The 26,124-nt window shown below is 51.7% G+C and overlaps 1 protein-coding gene across 6 annotated transcripts in view; it reads left to right on the top strand.

Moving 5' to 3' along the window:
• SH3RF3 (SH3 domain containing ring finger 3) overlaps window positions 1-19,314 on the top strand; it is a 355,665-nt gene extending 336,351 nt beyond the window's left edge. For 2 of the 6 annotated variants that reach the window (XM_049115371.1, XM_049115370.1), the window contains 3 exons: window positions 7,455-7,644; window positions 7,730-7,789; window positions 15,953-19,314. In XM_049115371.1, the coding sequence (XP_048971328.1) occupies window positions 7,455-7,644; window positions 7,730-7,789; window positions 15,953-16,121 (419 nt within the window). In that variant the 3' untranslated portion in view covers window positions 16,122-19,314. Of the gene's footprint in view, window positions 1-7,454; window positions 7,790-9,802; window positions 9,953-15,952 lie in introns of all 6 variants that reach the window. The other 4 variants (XM_035696094.2, XM_049115368.1, XR_007413521.1 and 1 more) reach the window with 3 other exon arrangements.
• The last annotated feature ends 6,810 nt before the right edge of the window (window positions 19,315-26,124 follow it).

Raw genomic sequence — 26,124 nt, 5'->3', positions numbered from 1 at the left:
GCTCCCTCCATCTTCAAGGCGGTCATGATGTGCCATCTGGAAGTTCCTCAGGAAGAGGGTATCCTCTGCTTCAGGAGGTCTTTCTTGCTGCATTGAACTTGGCTGGTGGCCCCAAACCACGCCAGGCCCAGCTCCTCAGTGTTCTTCCTCTGTTTCTGAGCCTGACAAACTGCTGTGTTTGTCACAGTGCCTGTGGCTCTGCTTTGAAGGACCCAGAACCAACTCCCACTTTCTCTTCTGCCCATTCGGCTCCCTTTTCAGAGTGCCCAGCACAGTGCCATGGGCAGAACACTGAACAAAGGCTTCACTTAATGGTTTCCGTCCTCAGGAGGAGCGAGAGAAGCAGCATACTGGAGCAGGCATCTCTCCCATCAAAAACAAAAGCTAGAGAAAGCACAGTTAGATTGGCACATTGTTATCTGCTGCTTCCCTTCTGCATTTTTTTCAGGAATCAATGTTCAACTTTGGTCGTTTGAGGACAGTATTTTTGAAGATGTTTTAATGTCTAAAATAGCCAATAGCTAAATGCACAGTTTTTCTGTCTCTTTTAATTAGCTTGTTAACCTCTTCCTCTTTATTTATTGTAGATCTTATATTCCTCTATTCTTCTATCCTTTCTGAAGAGCACTACACGTTTATATTGTTATAACCCTTTCTCTGCTCTCACAGCAACTATGTTTTCAGGCAAAGATGTGCCTTTCCCCATCAAAATTTTACCAGGGCATAGCTTTTAATTACTGTTTCCCCATCTCCAGTAGGAAACTTTCCAAACATAAATTTCTAATCAAAAGGTTTCCAAGTGTACCTGGCTGTCTGGAAGCCAGACTCAGTATATGAAGATAAGGATGCGCCACGTCCCTTGGTTTTTTATTTTGAACCTAAAGGCTCCTTGAAGCCCCCGGCACTGTTTGTCATGCCAAATCCATGTGCATCGGGCCTCTGACCACACTTTAGTCTCACCAGCTCCTTCCTAAATAGGCAGCTGCAAGTCAATCTAAGGGGCGTGAGGATGACACCCCCACTTTCCAAGCTTCTGGCCATCCTGGAGGCCACCGATGCCTGCAATGTGATTTTCCTGGCTGACCGTGGATTGATGTAGCTCCTGAGAACTCTTTGGCTCTCTTCCTACATGGATTTGGCTTTCTTGATCATTCCGCCGGTTGTGTCAGCCAGAGCCTGCAGTGCCCATGCCGGCACAGAGCAAGTTCCTGGCTGCAGGGCGCACGTGCCCCAACTCCTGTCTCCAGCTGGCAGGAGCTGGCATCACCTTCCCCCTAAGTGCCCTGTGGCTGTCATCATCACTGTCTGTAGTCCCATGGTCCCCACGCAGGCTCCTCAGCCATGGCCACATGCCATTGACCTGGCCACACCAGAGTCACTCACTCACCTGCTCTCCTCCTCTCCTCACAGCACAGCTCCCTGCAGCTCCTAGCGTCTGCCAAGCTGACTTCAGCCCCTCAGCTTGTTCTTATGGCCATCAAGATATGCTGTCGCTTGCCTTTCTCATCTCCCAGGCATCTCATCTGCTCCTTCCACACCTTCTCATCCCTCAGTGGGACCATTTCACCCCCAAGCCCACCCATTTCACCGTATCCAATCAAATCAGCCCAGCCCTCAAGGCTACCCCAACTGTCCCCTCTTACAAAACCACCTCCTCCATAAGCTAACAGCAAAAATTCCCCCTGGTTTATCACCTCTAGGACCATTATGTTCAGAGCAACAGAATGCAACTTTTTCCTTTATTATGGTTCCCCCATTAAACTAAAAGAAATACACATTTGACATAATGACTCAAACAAATAAGAGTGCATCACAAAAGCGAAATGCTGCCTGGAGCCTCCCTCCTGTGCCTGCCCCTCCCCACCCCCACTCCCACCCCCCACCCCTGTAACTAATAGTAACAGTCTGCAAGGAATATTTCTATGCTTCCCTCGGCCTGCAGATGCCACCAGGTTCCTCAGTGTCCACACATGATCTGAACGCGACCATTGTCTCCTGGGCCTCAGCTCACGCAAATGCAGAGGGAAAATGTGTGACTGTGTTTGATCCTTTGTTTGCAAAGGAAGAGGTCGCAGCCAGCCTTCTGACTTCGTACGGAGCGTGTCCCCATCTTCTGGCATCATACTGGGGATTCTTCCAGCTGAGGTTTTCCCAGACTGTCAAGTCTGGCCACTGCAGGTGGCCCAGCGTTCGCTGTGTGCCTGGCCAGTGATTTATTAAGTGTTTCCCTGCACAAAATAAGAATTAAGAGTCTCTTTGAGAGGAGCTATGCCATGGCCACCTTCCTTAACGTAGGTTAACGAGGGAGACAACCTGATAAAATAAACAAAAAACAAAAACACAACGTGGTACTTATAGGTCACATTTATAGGTTTACTTCATTTTTGTGAAATGAGTTGTATCCCTGAAAATTTTAATGCCACATTTTATAAATCAAATTCTATTCCCTTCGGCTTTTCATAATTTCACAGAGAATTTCCCATAATTTTTTGGTTAACTCTTAACTGGCAGCAGTTCTTAATTTAAGCTTTAAATTTCTTTTTCCTTTTGCCAAGTTTTTACATTTAATGTTCTGTAAAACAATTAAGGCCCCTAGGGAGGCCCCTATTTTAATCATAACAAAAACTATTATTTTATTATTTATTTATAAGATGTTTTATGATGTTCCTATAATGAATGAACCCCTTCAAATATCTCTTCTTTTAATGTTAGGTTTTCAGATGGTGCTTTTAAAGTACGGTTTGACTTTATTTTAGGGTGTGTGTGTACGTATGTGTTAGTGTGCATGTGTGCATATACACATAAAATTTTTTAACGCAATTCGTAAGCTCTTCCTTCCCTAACATGAGAATGCTGAGGGAGGCTTTCAGAACTACATGTGTATCTTGAGAGGGAGGGCTTCTGGAATTACCTCATCTGGTGCCAGCAGTTGTTGGCTCGAGCCTGTTCCTCTGCCTGGTGTGGCCAGCCTTGCTTGCTGAGCCTCTACTAGTACATTAGCCTTGCCCCTCAAAGTGCACCGAGGGAGGTGGCCCCACCTGGGAGCTAGTGGACAGCTCAGACACTCAGCTTAGAATCCGCACACCGTGCATGTCAGCACTCCAAAGCACAGCTTTAAACCCATGCACGTTCCCTGGGCTGGGCATTTAGGAGGTGCTCAGTGAACTACCTGGTTTCATCACCTTCCCCTGAAGCTGGTCCCTTCTCTGGGTTTTTACAGCACTATCTGTAGTCTTCTGGAATCATTAGCAGGTCACACATGACCGGTGGCTTGTAATTGATCCCTTCCTGGGTTCTGGATCAGGAATCACTTCTTTTGTCCCCATTTCAGACCTGCTGAGTTAGAATCTTTGAGGGTGGGGCCAGCATTATACTTATCCAACTCCCTAGCTGGTTCTTTGTAGCCATAGTTGGAGAGCCAAGAGACCCCATGTTGACTGGTGGGACCTCTTAAGGGTTAACAGTGAGACACTTGCCTCGGGTGGAAATGAAGTTGATTTTCTTCATTTAACAAAAGTGTACTGGGAGTTAACTAGGTGGTGGGTGTTTTGCAGGAACCTAAAATTAACACATCATATAAACACATCATAAAAAGAGCCACACAATCAAATATTTGTGACATGCATTCGTAGTTTAAAAAGCACTCTGCCATTTGTCATCTTAACTGCTCAGTGTGGGCAGAGCCAGGACATGGAGCTGGGCCTTCCTGAGGCTGGCCTGGGCTGCCCCTGTGCTCCTGTGTGTTCCAGAGGCAGAGGAAGGGGAGCCAGGCAGCATGGGACTGCTGCCTGTGTGGAGCACTGTGAAGGGAGCCTCTCTCACTCACGGGAGTAGCCCATCACCATATTGGGAGAAGACGGAAGGTGAGGGTACTTTTCCCTGCACATGTGCCCCCCACATGCCAGGACTGAAAGAGAGAGGCTTTTTGTTCCCACAGCTCAGACTGTTCAGGGTCCCCCACAAGGCTGAAATGGCTGCCCTGTGGCCTTGGGATAGAAAGTGTTCCTCCTCTGGAGAGGGGAAGGCAGGCCATAGAGGGAGGTGCAGATGCAGGCAGGAAATTGTGCAGGGCAGCAGGGACTCTGGCAGCATACCTGAAAGGGCCGCCCCCAAAACCATTGCAGGATCACCATTCTCTGCACCTGACTGGGCTCAGGAAAGTCCCTAATTTAGTCTTGGTCCCAGAAGAAACCCCAACAAATCCATCTTCCTTTTGTCCAGATTAACCTGAAATTGTGTCCTCTAAAACTTCTTACTGTCCCATGGCGTTGCTCCTAAAATTGATCAGCAAGTCTGTTCCCTGCCACCTTCAGAGTCTCATGAGTGGATTCTTACCTGTGTCACCAAAATTGGACCACCGCCAGGGGAAGGGCTTGGAACACCTACCCACATGTTCGTGAATTCTGTGTGCATGGAATTGCTAGTTCACCAAATTCCACAGCCATTTGTAATCCCCCAGTACTTAAGGCATTAGCAGAATTCTGTCGTGGACGGCAAAGGAGAGGCTTTTTCCAGTCGTGATATCCGTGTTTGCCAAAGTCAAATTAAGAGAATGATCTGTCATATTTGATCGTGGAGAACTAAGGCAGGAAAATTACCCCTCACATTCATGCACCTCTTTCCAGAGCACAACTAAGGCCAGAATTCCCTGCAAACCTGCTCCGTAGCCCAGTGGCTCTGTCTTGTGTCCCTTGCAGCACACCCACCGGGGCCTGGCCCACAGCTCCAGGGCTTTCTGTCCCTCAGTGGTGCCTTGCAAGAGGGCGTTTGTTGGCCAAACCTCTTCTCTGCCCATGAGACAGAAGGACACCACCATGTGATCCACAGGAGCTGTCATGCTAGTTGACACTGGGCCCTCGGCCCTTCCTTTTTTATTTTGTAACCTGCTGGGGTGTCTCAGGTAGGGCTGTGGTTTCACCCCTGAAACTCTAAGAGGCAGCTCCCCGCTAGCCCTGGGCACATCCTCGTTCTGTCTCCTTCCACTTTTATGTCACATGTAGAAGAGGTCAGGGACGCTGGCTGTGAATGGAGGAGAGACAGGTGCTGTCTGGGGTGATGGGGACAGTCTCTGTGGCGGTGCTTTCCCACGCAGGGCCCCTCTGACCACAGCGCTGGCAGCATTGCTCAGGGTAGACTGTCAGGGCTGTAGATTAAATTATTCTCGCTTGTAGTCTGCAGCTTCGCCATCCCACTGGATTAGTACCTGGGATGTGAACATTTGATCACACGTAGCTTTCGTGAGACTTGACCTAACCGTGTCTGGGTGTTTGGTGTGGGGGTCCACATGGCTCCTTAGATCCCCTGGGCAGGCTCAGCCTTCCGGAGCTCCCAGAGGGCCGGGGACCGTCAGACACCACCCCGCCCACCTCCAGGGCCCTCCCCTTTGTGGCCTTGGGTGAGCAGACTGTTGTCATGAGAAGCCGGACACACATGGCCAGCGGCCAGCACCTCTTGGTAGTGGGCTCGGGAGCCCCTGCTACTTGGGAGACAAGGATGCCTCTGAGCCAGCTGTGTTGCGCCCCCTCGTGGCCACACTCGTGAAACTCTCCTAAGTGTGTCCCAGCGCTGATGCCTATGGAAGCAGGACATCATCAACAGACGGGGGGTTCCCTTCTTCATGTTACCCTACGCCCACCTGCTGCCACCAGTCTGCTCGCCCTGCCAGCAACTCCTCACCAGGGACAGTATTCAGGACATCCGCTTCCATTCTTTCTTTCACTATCAATGCTAAGAGTGGAGAAAAACATGGACTCGTTCAGGCTAAAGTGTTACTGGCTTAGCTTAAGGACGTGCACATCCTTTGATACGTGCCCGCTATCCCCAGGGGCCTCTAACCATGCAGACAAGGAAGGTGGGAAGAGGAAATCTTGTCAGCCCAGCTCCGGGTCTGCTCAGCCCAGTGACCAAAGCAGACTCTTCTGTGGCCATCGCTGACTCAGTGGCTACAGTTTCAGACTTGCGTGTGTTCTACGCCATGTGCCCATAGCCCCTGCCACCTGATTCCCCCAAAACATTAGAAAACCAAACTCTAGAGATATCTGGGGGGTGCAGTTGGTTCAGCGTCTGCCTTCAGCTCAGGTTATGATCTCGGAGTCCTGGAGCTGAACCCCAAGTGGGGCTCCCTGCTCAGCAAGGTGTCTGCCTCTCCCTCTGCCCTCCACCCCCCACCCCTGTTCGTGCTTACTGTCTCTTGAGTGCTCTTTCTCTTGCATAAATAAATAAAATCTGTAAAAAGAAAACTAAACTCGAGTAAGGCCATACAAGTACTCCAGTTCCAGGGCAATTGGATTGATCTAGAAGCACTTGTACACACTTTCTCTTTCACACACATACATCACTCAGTGGCAGCGTTCACACGCTTCCTTGCATGTGCTTCCATGGATTGGCACAAGCTGAGGGAGGCCGGCGTGCCGACTGCTGACAGTGATACGAAGGGTTCAGGGCAGAGAGGGTGGCTGGGCCGGGGCACCCGAGGACACGGCTGGACCCTTCTCTGGGTCTGTCTCTCCGTTACCCATCAAGAGCTTGCCCTGAGCCCCAGGACGTGAGGGTGCACTGAGGGCATCTCCAGTACAGACTCTGCCCATCGTCCCGCCGGCGGGGGACTTTGTGGTGCGTGATGAGGAATCCTCCGTGAGAGCTGGGGGCGAGCTCTGGTGCAGGAGAGCTCTGCACGTCTAGTGGGACAGCGTATGGATGGCCTCGTGACTGTGGCGGCAGATTCTTCTGACCAGGTCATTTGTTTTGTGTGTGAAGGGCCATTACCTGAAGGTTGTCACATCCCATAGCAGCCCTTCCTCTTAAAATAACAAAGCCACCTGCTAGGTGAAGATATTTCATCGGGATGTTTCCCACGAAGGGGACGCCCTCCTGGGGAGCTGCCCTGGATTCTGGGACAAGTGGTCCTTCCCGCCCACACATGACTTTCTCAGGGAATATATGCAGGGCACACGCTTGCACACGTACATGCACACATAACACTCAGGTTTCCCATGTGGTACAGTCAATTATGTGCAGAGGAAGGTGTGCTTACAGTGCTGCCCAGAGTTTCCAAAGATGTGTGCAGGACACATGGGCTTTGGTTCTATAAACCCAAGGGCCGAAGGAGTGGATCTCAGGATCCTGACGGAGAATGCTTACACTCCCGTCCTGGGTAACGAGAACCAAATCATGTTGACTGTTGGCCCCTCTGACTCAGCCAGTGAGGATGCCAGTCTGGGGTGGTCCTCGATGGCAAGGGGGGATGTTGTAGAGAAGGGCGCCCCCACAGCTTCCTCCCCTGGGACCAGTGCCTTCCGCCTGCCCCCAGGCCTCCTGGGTTTGCTCTGGGCACCTGCACCGGTGCTTTACAAGATTATGTTGTATATGTTGTATAAGTAAGATTATACTTCCCTTACCACTTGATAACGTAGGGGTGTTAACCCACTGGGTTTCAATTCTGTGTGTCTTTCCAGAAAGAGAAGAAGAGTGGGCTGCTGAAGCTTCTCGCTGGGGCTTCCACCAAGAAGAAATCCCGCTCCCCACCGTCCATCTCTCCAACCCACGAAGCCCAGGTGGCAGCAGACACCTCACTCCAGGGTGCCGTGGGGCCCGAAGTGTCCTCGCTGTCCATGCATGGCAGGGCAGGCTCCTGCCCCATAGAGAGTGAGATGCAGGGTGCTGTGGGGATGGAGCCGCTGCACAGAAAGGCAGGCTCCTTGGATCTGAACTTCTCCTCATCCCCCTCCAGGCAAGCACCTCTCTCCATGGCTGCCATCCGTCCGGAGCCCAAGCCTTTGTCCAGGGAGAGGTAAGGGTGGGGGCAGGGCTCACGTCCTCTGGAACCTTGGTGTGGGCTAGTCTCCGAGATGGGAGCCATTTGGGGAGAACAGTGACAAGGGGATCTTCAGATTAAATTGACCAAACGTCCCTCTTACCCACATCTGCTCGGTTCCTGAGCTTGGTTGGTAAGGATCAGATAAAACACACTTGGGAAAGAAGGGAACATATTTCACATTCTGAATCCACCGGGGTCCTGAGTTTAGGATTTGCAAGAGATTCGTCAGGAAATTTGGCACTGATGGGGTCCTGAGCCCAGAGAGTGAGCAATGACGTTGGTGAGGGACCACACCCCCTCAACCCCTGGACTGAACCCCCAGGCTGATCCCGTGGTCTGTGTGCCCCACCCCGGAAGCAGCTCTGACACCTTAACATTAGAAAGCATCACCCCCAATCTGGCTTCAAGGTATATAATCTTTTGGGTTGAACCACACAAAATTGCCAATATTTATTTGCTTTTCTACCAAAACCAGGAATTTCACAGTTAAGCCTAGAGTTGTACAGAGCAATAAACTGGGTCCCCTGAGGAGCCTTAGGTGTTGAACTTTACCAAGGCTGGAGGCTGGTGTCCCCCCCACCCCCAGTGGACGGGTCCTTCGAGAGCTTCACATAAGGGTTAGAGGGCACCGCACGGAGAGGGAATGAGCTCTCCCTTCTAAGCGAGCACTGTGTAAGTGGTAAGACTGCGAGTGGCCTCCTGAGCAGGCGATCCTGGCATGTGTCAGGATCCTTGCCCTGTTTTGCCACACTGATGTCGGCCAGCCCTCTCCTGCATCCCCTGGTGCCTGGGGTGGGAAGGCCACCGCTATCCCCAGCGCCCACTGACCTCTGGCACCAAGGCCGGGCTGGCCGAGGTTCCGTGTAGATGAGGGAAGATGCACCTCTTCAGTCAAGGCCCAGATGGTGGATGCTGCAGATGTCATGGGGTCTGCTGCCACCACTCAGCTGGGCCGTGACAGTGGGAAGGCAGCTGCAGACAACACAGAAATGGTGGGTGTGGGTTTCCTGGTAAGACTCCACTTACGGCCCCGGGAATTTAAATTTCATGTGATTTTCTTGTGTCCTGAAATATTCATATTTTGATTTGCTTTTCAACCATTTAAAAAACCGATGGTGGTACTCTTGGCTCTCAGGCCACACGGACCACCGCAGGCAGACCTGGTGGGTGGGCGTGGGGCCGGGTTGGTGCTCCGGGCTCGGGCGCCGGGCTCCCCATGTGGCAGGGCCTGGGGGTCCCTGACACAGCCGTAGCAGGGCCGTGCTCCCACCCACTTCTAGAGCGAGAGCTAGCAGGGGTGACGTGCCACTCAGACGCTCTGCAGGCGGTGTGGTGCCAGCCGCAAATCCCAGGCTGGGCCCACAGCGTCCCACCTTGCTCCGAGGGCCTTGTGCTTGGTACCTCCGCCCTCATGGGAGCTCTAGAGCACATCCCATCCCATAGATGGGAAGCTGAGGATTGTTGAGAGGCTAAGGGATTGGCCCAACACCACACAGCTCGGTAGCAGCTGAGCCAGGGACTGAACCCAGGGCTCCCCAGCCGCTCTGAGGAGCACAGTCAGCAGTCGCCCCAATGTATCATCTGCCCACCGAGGGATCTGGGTGTCTCTATCCTTTAAACTGCATGGATCTTGCCCTGCCAGGACGCCTACATGTGCTCCACAGGTGACCACGGCCCTGTGTGTCTGACCTACACCTGCTGTGCAGACTCAGTCACTGCAGGGCCCACTGCCATGAGCTGCCTTCCCCTCTGCACATCCCCAGCCCCGAGGAGACCGGGCTCACCGTACCACACCATGCCCCACACCATACGGTACATACATGCACACATACACGCACCACACACGCACACACACAGAGACCCCCCCAAACACCACACACACGTACATGTGCACACTCCACACACACACCACACATGTGCACACACATGCCATACACACACCACACACACGTACACACTTCTCTCTCTCTTTCTCCTTCCCTCCAGGGAGCCTCCTCCAACTGTGTGGCTCTTTCATGTCAGAACCTTCTTCCTTCCACAAGACCAACCACCAGCTGCCTGTGATTTCTGAATGTGGCTCCCAGTCCCTTTGCCTCGGATCACAAAGCTGGTGGCTCCTGAGAAGGACAGACCTAGGTATTTCAGACATGCTCTCATATCTCCCCTGGGTTTCTGTTCTCCTCACATCCCTCAACTTCCAGACGCCTTAATAAAAGGTCTTAAAAGACCTATTCTAAAAAATCATGAAAGTCTCTGATTAACTAGAAAGTTCAGAGAATTACTCTCATTCTGTGAATATTCCATCTAATCAGGGCTTATTGTACCCAGAGATTCTTGGCACCCTGCTTGTCCCCAGCACGCCGTGCAGCTCATTAGTGATGAGAGTTTTCAAAATACAGCTTGAAACCAACGACTGCCTAATAAGCCCCCAGATGCCCCCTTCCCTCACCCTGTACAGCCCATAGGCTGCCTCATGTCCTGGGGAGCCCCAGCAGGTCGGAGTAAGGGTTTCACAATGCAAAGGCTTCATCTCCAGGCTGGGGCAGGTCCAGAAAGCACTTGGCCTAGAGCACTGCAGGTTCCTGAATAAAACTTAGCTTGCAGCTGGAGGGGAGCAGCTGTAACAAGACTCCCTGCTGCAGATGCCACAGGTCTGTAGAGTGCCTGCGTGTGCAAGGCCACCTTACAGTTCACGGTGAAAGGAAGACAAAGGGCACCCGGGGCTCACACTCCCAGGAGGTGTCTGCCACCGGCATGCTGAGGAGGGGCTTCCCTCACCCTGAGTGGAGCGGCTGGTCTCTGGCTGCTGCGTGTGGGTGTCTCCTATGTACACACTCCCTCAGGTCTCTCCATTTCCCCCCTGAGGATTCAGGAAGACATTGCTCCCACAGGGAGGAAGTGTGGGCTGGAGGGAGGCCACCCAGGAGAGTAAACCCTGGAGAGCTACCCCCAGGCCCATGGGGCCAGGCCTGCAAGTCAGCTCCCCAGGGGCAGGCCCAGCCCTCAGGAGACCCATAGGCACCAAAACCACAGGCCTAATGTGTAAACCAGAGTGCCCATTACTAAGTCTTCCTTGCAAACCTAATCTTTGGGCCATCTGGATATATTATGCCCTATGGACAGTGTGCAGGGAATCACATTTCTGGAAGGTACTTCGGGAATACATAAGAGTGGTATAGTCACTGGACCCAGTGCCATTGTCTAATGCCTCGTCTCCCTGGCAGGGATGTGCCGAGCCTGGGCAGGTGTGGCGGACTTCTCGAGCCAGCCGTCCCACTGCCCCAGCCTCTGGATGCCTCCCTCCTGGCTCTCACACTTTGGGGAAGTTGTGCAGTGGCTCTGAGAAATGGGCACGCTTACCACTTACCAGCCAGTTCACCCAAATAGGTGTCTTACTTCTTCGAGTCCCCATTCCCCCACATACAAAGTACAGATATTAATATCTATTTGTAGTTATAATATTTGTAAAACACATGGATCCAAACCTAGGAAATCATGAATGCATAAAAAAGAACAGTAATAATATATGAAATAATATATGTAATAATGTGCAATGGTGTGACATACATAAGAATAACGTGATGACCCCTCCGGTGCTGACTGGCACCCCCTCCTCCACTTTTGATTGGAAAGTCGTTTTTCTCACGTACTCACACACTCAATATATTTATCCTCACCTCTAACCAGCCTGTGAATTGTTTGGCTTTGTTAGGATTTCAGAGATGTTTGGCTTTGATCTGTTATGTGTCATAGTTGGCAGAATAATGGCTTCCCAAAGATGTCTATGCCCTAATCCCCCAAACCATGACTGTGTGGCCTCACATGATCTCAAGGAATGAAGGCTGCAGGCAGAATAAGGTTGCCAACCAGCTGGATCTAAAATGGAGAGATGATCCTGGATTATCTGGGCCCAGTGTGACCACAGAGTCCTTGTAGGTAGAAGAAGAAGGCAGCACAGAGGGTCAGAGTGATGCAGTGAGGACTCCAGTGGCCATTGCTGGCTTTGAAGTGGAGGAAGGAGTGTCCAGCCAGGAATGCAGGAAGCTTCTAGGAGCTTATGGAGGGGGAAGTGCATTCTCCCTAGAGCCTCCAGAAGGAACCCAGGGTAGGAGACTGGATTGGATGTCTGACCTAAGGAACTCTGAGTAAGAAATTTATGCTGAATGGTGCCCCTGATTCTGTGGAAATTTGTTACAGCAGCAACAGGCAACTAATAATACGTGTGACGATGGTGGAGTTTAGTGTTCAAGATGAAGACATACGCTTATTTCCAGGCTCCTAGAGGGCCCTGCTCTGCCATGATCACAGTCTACCAGCTTGGGAATCACACATCCTCAACAGCCCAGAAGCAAGTGCTCCGAAGAGCCTGCCCCTTGGAGTGCCCCCTGGCACCCACGTTGTCAGGGAGTTGCAGATGACACATTTGCTGAGGACACTCCACACCTCACACGTAAAGCTACTTGCAAGGTGCAGGAGTAAGAATTCATCGTGACGTTCAGCCTTCTGGTTTCCTGAGTTCTGTGTCTGGAAGTGATCCGTGGTTGACATGACCTTTACTCAGCACGGGGCTGTCTCATGACTGGTGACACCACAGTCCTAGCCCGGGAGGAGCTGCTGTCCTTAACTGTTCATGTGGCCCTTTGTGTCTATAACAGGGACTATCAGGAAAAATAGCTCAGTCTTGGAATGATCTGGACAGAAACGTTAAATGCCCAACTCTTAGCATAAGGCCCACATCATCCATCTGGGCTCATTAAATCATTGAATTGCTCAGAAGCACCAAATTACTATTTTTTCTAGCAAATTACATTTTCAGAGTTGCTTGTTGTTTCACATCTGGCAGTTGAGGCAAAAGCCAAAACTTGTGTCTGAAGTCTGAGGAATCATGTTATTCTTTGCCTTTTCTTCCTCGGGGAAGAGAGGGAGGTGGGTGTCTGGAGAAGAGGTAGAGGGTAGCAGAGAGCCACAGGTAGGCCAGCCCTGGTCCCGCCCGTCGCATACACAGCCTGGCTGCCAGAGGCGTGGGAGGGTGCAGGCTTTGCAGTGCTGGTCGCTCTCACAGACCCCATCCACACAGTGGCCATCTGTCCTCCAAGGGGGGGCTGCAGGCAGCCATATACAGTTTCAGGGCTGGGAGGAGGGTGGGAGGCATACTGTCTTTTCTTTCCTCCTTTGTACCCTAAAAGCCAGTTTCTGAAGTCCAGAGACAGCAGTGAGAACTGGCCCAGCCCTCCCTTACCTGCAGCTGTTGCAGAGCACTTAGCTTGCCTGGCTGGCCCTGCTTCCTTCCTGCTGGCCTGCCAGGTTGGCCCCAGGAGCCACCTTGCTCTCTGCCCCCTGCCCTCACAGCCCGGAGCAAGCCAGGCTGCTGCAAGCTGTGACTTCCCAGTCCTCCTCTGATGGGCCAGCGCCCCAGGCCCTGTCAGCAGGTGGCTGAAGAATGAAGATTTGCTGGCACTTTGACCTTGACTCTCAGACAGCAGCAGGCAAACATTCGTCCATATAACTGGTAGAAAATCTACTTCCTGGACCCATCAGAGATTCATCAGTAGGTCCAGGATAGAGCCAGAAACCTGACCCACGGGTCCTGCAGTCTGTGGCCGAACTTTTAAGAAATGCTGACGTGTTTTATAATGTCCTGGTTTCTTCCAAACCAGAACATACAGGTCAGAGGCCCCGTGCAGAGAGCCCCTTGACAGTCCTCAGGACAGAGCTGCTGGGACACCCAATGGTCTCCTTCAGGGGCACTCGTGTGGTTGTGCTGATGGGGGCACAGACAACAGCTGGCAGCCCAGGGAACATCTTCCCTCCTCTCCTGCCAGGAGACAGCAGCAGACAGTGTGTGCTGGGGGTGCCCCTCTGAGGCCCAGCAGCACCCCCCCCAGCACACGGCTCCTCCCCTACTCATGGGGGACCCTGAAGGCCATGGGTCACCCAGCTCCTGGCCATTCGTCTGGCCGGTGTTCCCTCCTGTGGCCAGAGGCCAACAGCAGGAGGTGAGGTATACACCCTGGGCAGGGAGGCTGTGCGCCAGGTGGTTTGCGTGGCCACAGTCCAGCTACTCACCCTGCCCAGCCTCCACAGCAGCAGCAGAAGCTGCCCTCGGCCAGCGGCTGCCTCACCCCTCCCGCCAGGCTCCCAGGCTGCTCCTGCCCTGGGCTGACCACGACACCCTCTGGCCCCTAGGCCCTCTCCAGGCCCCCCCCAGGTCCCCTCGGGCACACAGTCACTGCACTCCTATGTACTGGGCTGGTTGTAGGCCGGGGGCACAACCAGAGTGTGGGGTGATAGGTGCTGCTGACCCCAGCTCGCCTGCCCCTGCCAGTGCAGGAGACCTACCGTGGGCACCGCATGGGTCCCGGCCGGCCCGTGGACCGGTGAGCCCCAGAGAGACGGCGAGGGAGGTGGCGGGCAACAGCAGCCTGCAGAACGGAGCCCGAGCAAGCGGGCGGTGGGGGAGTGCGCAGGCGTTCAGAGGGCACTGAGCACACCGCCGTCCCGAGTGCAGGGGAAGGCCGCCGATGTTTGCACCGCACAGCCCCTGACGGACACCGACTGAAGGGTCTGGTGGGCAAGGGTCTGGCGGGCAGCCAGAGTGGGCAAGCTCTGTGCCCTGGAGGGACCCCCAGGATAGCCCTCCGGATGCGGGGCTCTGCACTGACTTTCAGCTGGGGCTTTTCAGGAGTGGGGAGCAGCTGCCCCTGCCAGCCACAAAGCCCAGCTGCAGTCAGGACTTGGCTGCTGCCCGGGAGCCGCCTCCGTGCGCCGTGGGGCAGGTGGGTGCCTCGCAGCGCCGCTCATGATAGTTACCAGACGGGCTGGCATCGGGGATCTGCCCCTGAGATGCTCCCTGAGGGGTCAGCGGTGTAGCCGGCTGGAGAATGGGGACAGGTGACAGCAGCCAGGCTGAGAAACACTGAGAGATACAGGCACCAGGGCATGCATTCCTTGGCCCCTGGTGGTATTTTAGAAGACTTTTTTTTTTTTAAAGATTTATTTATTTATTTATGATAGACACACACACAGAGAGAGAGAGGCAGAGACACAGGCAGAGGGAGAAGCAGGCTCCATGCACCAGGAGCCCGACGCGGGACTCGATCCTGGGACTCCAGGATCGCGCCCTGGGCCAAAGGCAGGCGCCAAACTGCTGAGCCACCCAGGGATCCCCTAGAAGATGGTTTTTAACCGTCTTCTGAGGCCTGGTGGACAGGTGTGGGATGTGGGGTGTGTGCTGGCCCAGGGGCTTCAGATTCTTGGTGAGGGGCTAGCCAGAGGGTCAGACCTTTTCTCAGATCCAGGGAGCTGAGGGTGGCAGCACGCAGTGCCTACACATCCCTTGGACCTGCCGTGGCCAAGGGGATCCTCCGGGGTCTGTGCTGGGTCAGAGCTCTGGCCTCAGCTCCCCTTCAAGGGACCAACAGGAACAGTCGTGTCTCTGGTTGGATTTTATGTCATGTTGGTCTGAAAACAGGGCCCCACAGAGGCCTCAGGCTGCAGGGAAGCACCCAGGTCTTTCAGAAATGAGATATGTAAAAGCGTGGGCCTCAATTATGATGTGATTTCAGCCAGTTCAGGTGCTAAGGCCATAACATCTTAAGATTTTCGGAGCCATTTAGAAAGGGTGACCATTTTACCTACATGATGTCGAGAACACCTGGCACATCACATGGGGCCACCACCTAAGAGGTGTCCTCCACTTCCCTGCTCTTCAGAGAAAGAAACCCACCCTCTGGAGGTGAGGACGGTAGCCCTGGGTCACGCAGCCAGGATGGACAGAACTGAGGATGCAGCCACGTGTCCTGCCCTCCCCCAGTGTCTGCCCCGGGACTACAGTGGCTGTCCTCTGCCCCACCCAGGGGAGACTGCGGTCTGAGAGGGGCGAGAGGGAGGGAAGCGTCCCAGCCACAGGAGTGGGCTCTGGGAGGACACCAGGGGAAATTCTTTTAAATTTTAATAAAAAATGAAAAGGTCGTAAAAAAAATTTTTTTTAAGTAGAAATTTTTAAAAGCGGAGGAAGTAGCCCCAAATTATAACAATTTACAACAGGCAGGGAAAAGGAAGGGAAGAACAGAGAGAGAGACCCTGAGAGCAGGCCTTGGGGTCAGGCTCACCCCGTATGGTGTCTGTCTCCCCCAGGTACCGCGTGGTGGTCTCCTACCCTCCCCAGAGTGAGGCGGAGATTGAGCTGAAGGAAGGTGACATCGTCTTTGTGCACAAGAAGCGAGAGGACGGCTGGTACAAGGGAACCCTGCAGAGGAACGGCCGCACCGGACTCTTCCCAGGCAGCTTTGTGGAGAGCTTCTGAGGACCGGCCCCACACCCTGCTCCTGGGCACCGAGGCTCCCCGGGGTCCCCAGGGGGTGAAGAGAGGAGGTCCAGGCCGCCGAGGGTCCTGGGTCCCTCTCACGGCTCCCGGCAGGCCACCCCGGACGAGGACGGGAGCTGAGGGACGCAGGGTCGCGCCTCCACCCACAGCCCCCAACCGAGAGCGCGCCCCGGGGTGCATCTCCGACAAAAACGCTTCCCTCTGCGTAAACTGTAAGGAAATGTCATTGAAAAGAGAAGCTGCTGATGCGGGTTGATTTGCTCCGCGCCGGACTGCTCAGCGGCGGCGGGCTTGCTGGCTGCCCACCGAGCCTGGAGTCTGCCGAGGGGCGGCGGCCCAGGGCCCAGGGCCCAGGGCGTCAGCGTGATGCCTCGATGGGCTGCCCAGGGCTTCCTGTGGGGGATCCAGATTGCTCCATCACCTCTCTATATACCTCAGTCACCTGCCAGCCGGCCGCACAGCAAGGGTGTTCCCGGCCCCGGGCCTTCGCCAGGTCCGTGGGGTCCCCGGGCCAGCCCAGCGCACAGCTCCCATCGCAGGCGCCAGATCGCACTTGGCTTTGTTTCCTGCCCATGTTATAAGCCACACATTTCTTTTGCCGCCACTGTCCCTTTGCATTGCTTCTTTCTTACAACATCTTTTTAAGGTAAAGCTGTTAGACTTTCTATATTTCTAATAGGTCATACATTGCCTATTTTTCATACATCTGGTGCTGCCTTTTTGTAAAACCAGTAATGACTTGGTTGAGCTTGAAAGAAAAAATATCTAAGTTGATATCAAGTGGGCAGAATTTTTATACGTAGCATGTGAATTTTGGAAAACTCTGAAAAGCCCACGTACTCAACATCAGTGTTGGCTACTGCTCCGTGGAGAAGAGGGAACCACTTAAATAGTGGTTGGAGGGAGTTTGGTAAAAACCAATTTCTTTAAACCCTTACCAAAGCTCCGTGCTATGTCTAGACAGTGGTAATTATTTTTCAAGAACTGGAACCATTTCAAGGAAGGGTCACTATAATTGCTTTTGTGTGGCAGTAAAAAGAACATGAAGGTCAACCCCAGCCTAGGAAGGCAGAATTTTCCTTTTATTGCTTTAGAGAAAATGAATACAATTAGCATAATCAAAATATGACTTCTTGGTACTGAAATGTGCAGTTTTTAACCAGAGTTCAGATTTACCACCTTGTGATGGTTTTGTCTTTTTTTTTTTTTTTTTAAATAAATGCTTCCCTATCAGGCAGTACAGATGTTGGTGTAGAGACTGGAAGTACAATGAGGAGAACAAGGGATTTGAGGCATTGCTGCAGACCCAGAATCCAAGGGAGCTGGGAGGAGAAAAAGGAGGAAGGGGCATCTTTAATCCTGGCACCCTGTCCCGGGCGGGGTCCGTCAGAGCCTCCTCCTGAGCCCGGCAGCCCAGACCTCCCAGACACAGACTGGAGAAGGCAGTCTCATTCTCAAGAGAGTCAGACCTTAAGAATACATTCCTATCAGCTCAAAGTCACAATTCATAAGCCCCCTCTTTTTATTTTTACAAAACTACTCAAGTTTAAATTAGGCTGACTAAATTAGCCTTTGGTAATGTAAGATTGCCTGGTTTTCAAAGATGCAACAAAATCCAGAAACACATTCCCTCGCCTGATGTGATGCCTTTGAAATACCAAATGTTTATTTTCAGAGTTCCTATTTGGGGATGTTACTTGGCTATTTGTTACTGCCAGGTGGCTACCATGCTGGTGATATCACACCTAGACAAAGGTTCCTCTCCCTTCTCCAGATGAGCATAGATTTAATAAGAGTTGAGAAATTTGTTCTGAATCAAAGAAAGACAAAATCCGGCTTAAACCTGGGGAGCCCCATACATGAGTTAATGACAACCAGAAGGTAACCATTTGCCATCAGTGCCAAATTAGTTGCCTGTAATGCACAAAAATCATGTGCATGTTTAAAATCATGCCATCACCAAAAATGTGCGTGGATTAACATGCTGAGACACATGTTCCCCAGTGAGACCAAAACTAACTCAAATCCCCAGATAATAAGGAAAGCCTTTTTTTAAAAAATGAAGACAGTTACCAAGCAACAAATAGACTAACTTGGATCTTCTTTCCTCTCCGAGCCACTGCCTACATGATGCTCGTGGTAGGTAGGAATCGCTGAACAGCCTAGTGACTGTGGGTGAGGCAGCAGCCCAGCAGGGCCCAGCACCCCCTCACAGCAGAGAGTTGGGGCCAGCATCCCGTGCCTTTGAAAGGTGTCAACTGGCTCCTTTTGCAGCAGAGCTGGGGCAGGCATTGGTATGACCTTGGGGAGGAAGCAATGCCATAGGCCAGCCATCACCAGGACATCCTTTCAGGTGGGACTCACAGAGAGCAGGGAAGTGCACGATCAGCACCCATGCTCTGGGCTGTTTTCAAACACATTCAATCAAATCCCATCAGCCTTCATGACCATTTAGCCCACAGAGAGGAGCAGGAACAGAATTACCACCTTGTGATGATTTTGTCTTTTTTTTTTTTTTAAATAAATGTTTCCCTATCAGGCAGTACAGATGTTGGTGTAGAGATTGGAAGTACAATGAGGAGAATAAGGGATTTGAGGCATTGCTGCAGACACAGAATCCAAGGGAGCCAGGAGGAGAAAAAGGAGGAAGGGGCACCTTTGATCCCGGCACCCTGCCCTGGGAACCACCATCTGGCCCTACAGAACAAACTCATTTTGGCTACTAAGATGAAACCAACACCTTGTCTGAACCCTCACACTCTACCCTGACCCAGCAATTTACACATCTTGGTTATTAGTGGCATTTGGCAGCCAAAGTGACTTGCTTTGAGGAATGCATAGAGTCCATAGCCACCACTGAGGTCCGCAGGCACTGAAGTGACAGGGACATCTGGTCCAACCTAAGGGCCTCAGAAGTGGAGTGGGGAGACAGTGGGCAGCCAGTTCCCTGGCAGCCTCAATGTGTGAATGCCAGGCTCTGGTACCCCAAACAAGTTCAGCTGCCTGGCTGGGAAGTTCTTTGTACTTTGCACAGTTCACAAACACACACACACACACACACACCGATGTTTTTGTTATACACAAATGTCAGCGTGTGATTTTGAAAGAATTGACAGTGATGACAAACTATGATGCCTGTGTTTCTGAGTCTTTAAATAAAAATGAACATGGAGAGGTCTTGTGTCTGGATGATTCAAGCAGTGAGGTTGGGGCAGAGGCTGAGAGGGGCCCGAGCAGAAAGGCCTAAATGGGTAAGAGTGTGACAAGGCAGGTGCCTTACTGTGTCCCTGCTGGCCAGCACGTTGGCTCACACACCCACCATTGCAGAATGCTTCCATGTGGGAAGCACAGGGTGTTGGGCCATTAGGGAGACCAGGAATGTCAAGACAGCCATGTCCAACATATGCCAGAGAGGCACTATCCGGGCACTAAGTATTGAGCCAGCCACCCACTGGTGGGTGTGCAGGACCTCCAGTGGCTCATTTGCCTGAAAGGTGGAGTGACTTTTTGCAAATAACTCACCTTCCTTTCTCGTGGGAAAATGTTTTGTGTCAGTATTCAAGTCCATAAATTCCAGAAGTGCCTGGAATTGACCTCCCAGACCAGCATACTCAGAGCCCTGCCCTGGTCTTTCTGGCCCTCAGAGCACCTGGACTGTGGGGAGCTGTTCCCTGAAGCACAAGGAGGAGAGTACCTGGAATCCACTAACAAGAGGGACTTCAGGAGGCCACCAACCTCTAGGAAAGTAGGCCTGTCCCAGATCAACCTGATACACCAATGCCTGGCAGAGGGCTGCCCTACCAGCCTGAAACATGTCCGGGTGCTTCCTGAAATAGGCTTTCACTGTCCTCGTAGCCAAGACACATACCACATATTCATTGACTATCACATATATCCTCGAGCTGGAAGAGAGCTTAGCAAGGAGCCATTTTACTCTTCTACAAAAATTAAATGAATGTGTATAAGCACAGGTTATGAGTGGGGAGTCTGGTGAGGGCCCAGCACTATACTAAGAAAGTATACTACTTGCTCACATAACCCTCCCACCCTCAGTGAAACTCTGATCCTCATTTGCTAGATGAGCAATCAAGGTTAGAAGAGGTGAAATGAATGCCTCAGGTCCAATAGCTCACAGAATGCTATGACCTAGACTCAAGACTACTCCAGAAGCAGGACCCCAAACCCTCTACAGGAATAGAATGTTGAGAGTGAGCACATGAGAAGAGCAGACAGAGGACATGCAGGCAGTGCCCTTCACAACATATCAGGCAAGGGTACCTGGCAGGACAATGCGCAAGTCTGTGGGGCAGAGGTACCCTGACTATAGAGGTTGCTATGGCAACCTCACAGGACCTGGTGCCATTTTAACATTGAAATCACATAACTTCTGTCTGTGAATCCATGCCCACAGATTTAACTGATTTAACACCCACAGGGAGAACAGCTTTCTAATCAAGGAAGTTCCACCACTCAGCCTCCACGGTGGACATTTGTCACCATCTACCAGTAAGCTGAACCCCCAGCAGAGGCCTCAGTCCTGTGGATTTTATGAGCAGGAGGCACACTTCTGCCTCTAACTTACAAGATGGCATGTCTGCCCTAGAGACCATTGGGTCTTCTTTCCCAGGAGATAAGCTCCATAGGCCATTTAAATTTCTTCATGAAGAGCCATACTGGGTGCTGCCAGGCAAGCTACAGGGTGTAAGAGCAGCCAGCCCTCAGTAGAGCTGCTAGGATAACACACAACTGGCTGTTAACAAGATGGGCGAATCTGGGAGAGATTCACGGAGTTGTGTGACAATTATGGGCGGGGGAGCCAAGCCCCTTAGATACCTCCCTGTGAATCTCTCCCTAAACTGTGCTTTTTAGAGGGTGGGGGAGGCCAGGGCCTGGGGCTTTTCCAAAGGGAGGGACTGATATTCTATCCAAAATCTTTCACTTATATTTTATTTACATAAATTATTTCACTTCATCGTTATAGCATCTCCTTGAATGTGGTCCTTATTCTCATTTTATAGGTGAAGAAATCAAGATGCTAGGAAATTATATTAGCTCTGAGTTAAATAAGTGGCAGAGCCAGGACTTTCAACATCCAATATCTTGACCTTTACTGAATGCAGCAGAAACCCTAAAATGATGGTTGAGCAGCCAACACTCTGTTATCAGCTGGAACCACCTTTTGAGATGGGCACCGCTATCATATTATTTATAGATGGAGAATCAGAGGCAACACAAGGCCTGATGCCCTGTGTAAGACCTCACATTAGTGCATGGGGGAGCTGTGGTTGACGGGGCTTGAATACTAAGAAGAGTCTGTGCTTGGTCCTATAGGTGGGGGAGCTATTGATGGTTATTAGCAACCTGCTCTGAGCTATGCCTAAGGGAACACACCTTAGGCTCATACTAGAGGGAAGGAAAGACTAGAGCATCTCTAGGTCCCTTCCAACATTGAGATAAATGTTTCTCCTCTCAGACCTGACATGTGGAGGCAGGACACAGCATCCCCCCATAAAGCCTGTGCTGCTCAGAGAAAATGCTGAGGCCCGAATCCCTCCCTCCCCAAGCCAGCTCCCACCCTGGCTTGGCCTCATGGGACCCACTCGCCGTCTTTATGGATCCTATAAGGATCCTTATTGGTTTGAATATGTTGAGGTTCTTATCTCATTTTCAATTGATATTACCCTTCCAAATGGCTCTCTTAATCTCTCAAAGGAAGCCGCGTTTGGTTGCCCACAAGGGAGTGCATCTTGGGCTTGTGAGCTGGAAGTGTCCTGATTTAGGTCCAACTGTTGTCACCCCAATATCCAAGGCTGGCCCTAATATGCTGCAGTCTGTTCCTCTGTTCTGTTTTCCAGAACAAGAATTGGACAACTTTTCATTTGTCCACGTTGACAGGTAGCTGTGCCGGCCATTGGCTCCTCTCAGAACTAGTTCTGTGCTCTGACAGGCAAGATCAACTGACATGCTAAGGATTAAATCCCTGACACCCAAAAATATAGACAGACTGTCATTAGTCATAATTTGAAAATGTCAGAAAACCAAATGGAATAAATGAAAGGGGAAATTCTTGAGTCGAGTAACTGAAAAGCCAAGGGTAGCCATCTGGGATACATGAAAATGAGGGGGGTGGTTCTGATTGTTACAGTGACTATGAAAACTTCCTTCATTTTGCTAGTGGGAACTGGGGATGGTGAACATCTTGTGATGTGTAGAATGTCCCGCCCAAAATACCAATTGTGTATCCACTAAGAAGCTAGCTTAGGTATATTTTACTTCAGGCACTGCTGGATCCACATACTCACAGGCTGTTCTTGGGTATCTCTTGTCTTTGCTGCCCTCCATGTTGGCTCCTTTCTCTCACACATCCCCAGCAGGTTTGGGATGACCAACCTTCTCTTTCTCAGTGGTCCCAGACAAAATTTTGGGGTTGAAGCCACTGTTTCAGTCTGGACCCATGCTTACCTCCCTGACTCAGCCATTGTGGACAGAGGGTGGGAATTTGCTAACTTATGGTACCTGAGATAAAGGCTGTCCCTGAGCTATCATCCAGCTGAACCACATGGATTGAAGATGGAGGCCAGAGAACATCCCTATAGTGCTGGTGGCAAAACTGAAGGAAATTGTGACTTACCAGCTAAAACCAGCAGATGCCCACTCCACAGAGCTATACCTACCCCAGCAAGCTGCCCCTAGAAACATCCTAGCAAAGTCTGATAAAGTAAAGTGAACCATCAGAGATACTGCACTGTATTTCTGAAGGTGAGATATAAACACCAAATCTCAAAAAGGTTCCATAGGAAATATCGACAGACTTGAGCATAAATATGGAGTAAGATTCTCAGTTTGGAAGAAATCACATTCTTCGGTGTCCCAAAAAATAGAACCAGATGAAAGCCACGAGGCAGAAAGGAAGTGCATGGAGGAAGTCTACCCATCCATGCACCTTTGGAGGCTCCAGCTTTCATCCGTCCATTCAGTGGGACACACAAGGCAAGGGAGCACTCAGATGCCAGGCTGCCCCTACAGACACGGTGAGGAAGGATGGAGCTACAGTCTGGAGAGGAAGGCCGGTGTTGAATGAGTAACTAGAAACGTGAAAAGCCCTGTGCCTGAGGAAAACAGCAGTGGTTGCACACGGCAGAGGGATCCAGCCCACTCAAGGATGAGATTCGAGCTGCTTCTTGCCTAGAGATTCTTAGCAAGAATTAGCAGTACCAATATAGCAAGGAAGAAGCCCTCTCCTGCCCAGAAAGGGGGTAAGCACATTCCTGCCAGGAGAAATCTGAGGATGTGGCCCATTTTATCATGGTCATTTCAGGCCACTTGCTCTGCATCTGCGCACGGGCTCTCCATCCTTCCAGGGCACCAGCATCACTGAGAATGTAGGCAAGACAATCCAGTTCAAGACGCTGAGCACCCCTGGAGCTTCTGCCCGGCGGGGCTCTGGTAGGTAAAGCAGAAAGCAACTGTGTTTGGTGCTATGGAAACAGAGGTGGATAAATCCACGATGCCTGTGTTAGTTTGCTAGGGCTGCCGTGACAGAGCTCCACAGAGTGGGTGGCAAAATAACAGACATTTGTTTCCTCACTGTTCTGGATGCTGGAAGTCTGAGGTATCAGCAACGTGGTTTCTCCCAAGGCCTCTCTCCCTGGCTTGTGAATGGCCACCTTCACCCTGTGCCTGCACGTGGCCCTCCTCTGTGTATGTCTGTGTCCAAATTTCTCTTCTCATAAGGACACAGTCATACTGGAATAGCCCAGCCTGGTAACTTCCTTCTAACTTAATTACCTCTTTAAGGACCTGTCTCCAAGCATAGTCACATATGAATTTGAGGGGACAGAACTTAGCCCATAACAGTGCCGATCTCAGGAGACCATGTTGTAATGAAGAGGTCAAAGGCTAAATAATTAGACAATAGCTACTCAGCAAATAATTATTATGCACAAAGTACAGAGGGATCACAAGGAGAATGTCACCTAGTTGCAGGGGGAGCAGCATGGCAGGTGGTTCTTAGAGAGAGGGAAGGCTGCTCTGGTGGATGACCTGAATATGCAAGTACCCAGAGGAGCAGAAGAGTGCTAGACTAAGCTGGGGGTAAGGGGAAAAGAGAGAGGGTGAGGCAAGGGAGGGGCGAGCTGGAGGAAGGGGGGCAGAAGGGGGAACTGAGATGTCAGGGGACTGGCCAGTGGGAGTGAGCCTTCTAGGCCAGAGGCAAGGGTGACCTTTGAAGAGTTGTAGGGAGTGTGGCACAATCATAGCTGTGCTTTAAACTCCCTCTCTGGGCAAGAGAGAGAGCAGATCATACAAATGTAGAGAAGCCAATAAAGAAGCTACTGAAAAGTTCCAGGAAAGATATGGTGTTGCCCTTGGCTTCGAGGACATGGAGAGAAATGAGCACGCTGCCTCTTGATTAAGCCAAGCCATGGTGAAGGCCCAGGAGGAGGCTGTCGTCATGTCTCAGACGAAGATCTCTTATTTGCACTTGTTTCTTTATAAGACTGTAAAGAAAACAGAGGAGGTAGCATGGCTTGGGGAAGGGAGGATGCCCGGCCCCTCCCACCACGGGCTCACATGTTAAGTCTGGGTTCTCCTAGAAATGAAGCCAGCAGGGTATATACAGACATATAAAGGGAGGTTCATTACAGGAATGGGCTCACACGATGACGGAGGCTGAGGAGTCCCACGATTGGCTGTCGGCAAGCTGGCGAAGCAGGAAAGCCTGTCTGGGGCATAATTCAATCTGAGTCCAAAGGCCTGGGAACTGGGAGCTCCAACGTCTGAGAGCAAGAGAGGAACGTCCAGCTCAAGAAGAAATTCACCTTTCCTTTGCCTTTTTGTTCTATTCAATGACAACAGATTGGATGACACCCACCCATGCTGGGGAAGGTAGATATTTTTTACTCATCTACTGATTGAAATGCTAATCTCTTCCAGAAACACCCTCACAGACCCACTCAGAAATATTATTTTATCAGCTCTTTGGGCATCCCTTCACCCAGTGAGGTGACGCATGAAATGAACCATCTGGGGGATCGTAGCCCATCAGGATCCCCTGCTTAGCAGGCCCCAGGGGACCATTGGGTTGGGGTTGCCGGAAGACCCTCTTCACATGAAGGAGGTGGATGCGTTTACTGAAATGAGAGCCAGACTCCATCCCTCTGCTTCTCACCTGCCCTTCAGGTGGGTGATGCTCCGGCTCAGAGGCCAGTGGTGATGTGAGGCTTCATTTCCATTCCTGGCAGGATACAGGCTCCGACTGCCCAAGGCCCCTTCTGAGCAAAGGGCTACTAGAGCCTGCGCGGTGGAGGCGTTGCTGTGTGCCGTCTGCCACCCTCACACCCTGACCCCAGTCGCCTGATAGGAGCTTCCAGCAACAGCAGCAGGGGCCAGAGTCCTGCCCACAGGTGGGCCAAGCAGGGGCTCTGAGCTGATCCAACTACCCAAACAAGAAGTTTCCCTCCGGATAACTGAATGCGAGACAGAAGGACATAGTGATCGCCGGGGAAGCCGACGAGAGCTAAGGTAGAGGATGGTTCGGGGCGGGGTGTGGACACAGGTCCTGGAATTGTGCTGCCTCCCTGACCCTGCTGACAGAGTTCCCTCTGCTGGCACACACATGGTGCTTCATGCACGTTTTCTCATTTTTGTCCTCACATCAGCTTTATGAGACAGAAACTGTTACCATGACCATTTCACAGATGGGAAAATTGAGGCAGAGAGCTACTATACAGCTGTGTTGAGGCTAAAGCAAAGTGGTGCCGCTGGGATTCAAATCCAGACAATCCAGCTCCAAAGACCACGTTCCAGACCCCAGGCAGGCCTGGCTGAGCGGCAGGTGACAACACCCTCACCTGACCTCCTGCATACTGTCACAACACACAGCTTACCTGGGAGGCTCTCCCATGTGTCTCTGCTCTCAGGCTGGAGGATGGTGTCCCCAACAGCCACAGTGGGTACTTGGCTGTGCCTCTGTGGCCTCTGA

Source organism: Canis lupus, chromosome 10, assembly GCF_003254725.2.
Source record: "Canis lupus dingo isolate Sandy chromosome 10, ASM325472v2, whole genome shotgun sequence".
NCBI classification, from domain to species: domain Eukaryota; kingdom Metazoa; phylum Chordata; class Mammalia; order Carnivora; family Canidae; genus Canis; species Canis lupus.
The sequence above is the reverse complement of the archived record's forward strand: the minus strand, read 5'-3'. Positions and strand labels throughout refer to the sequence as shown.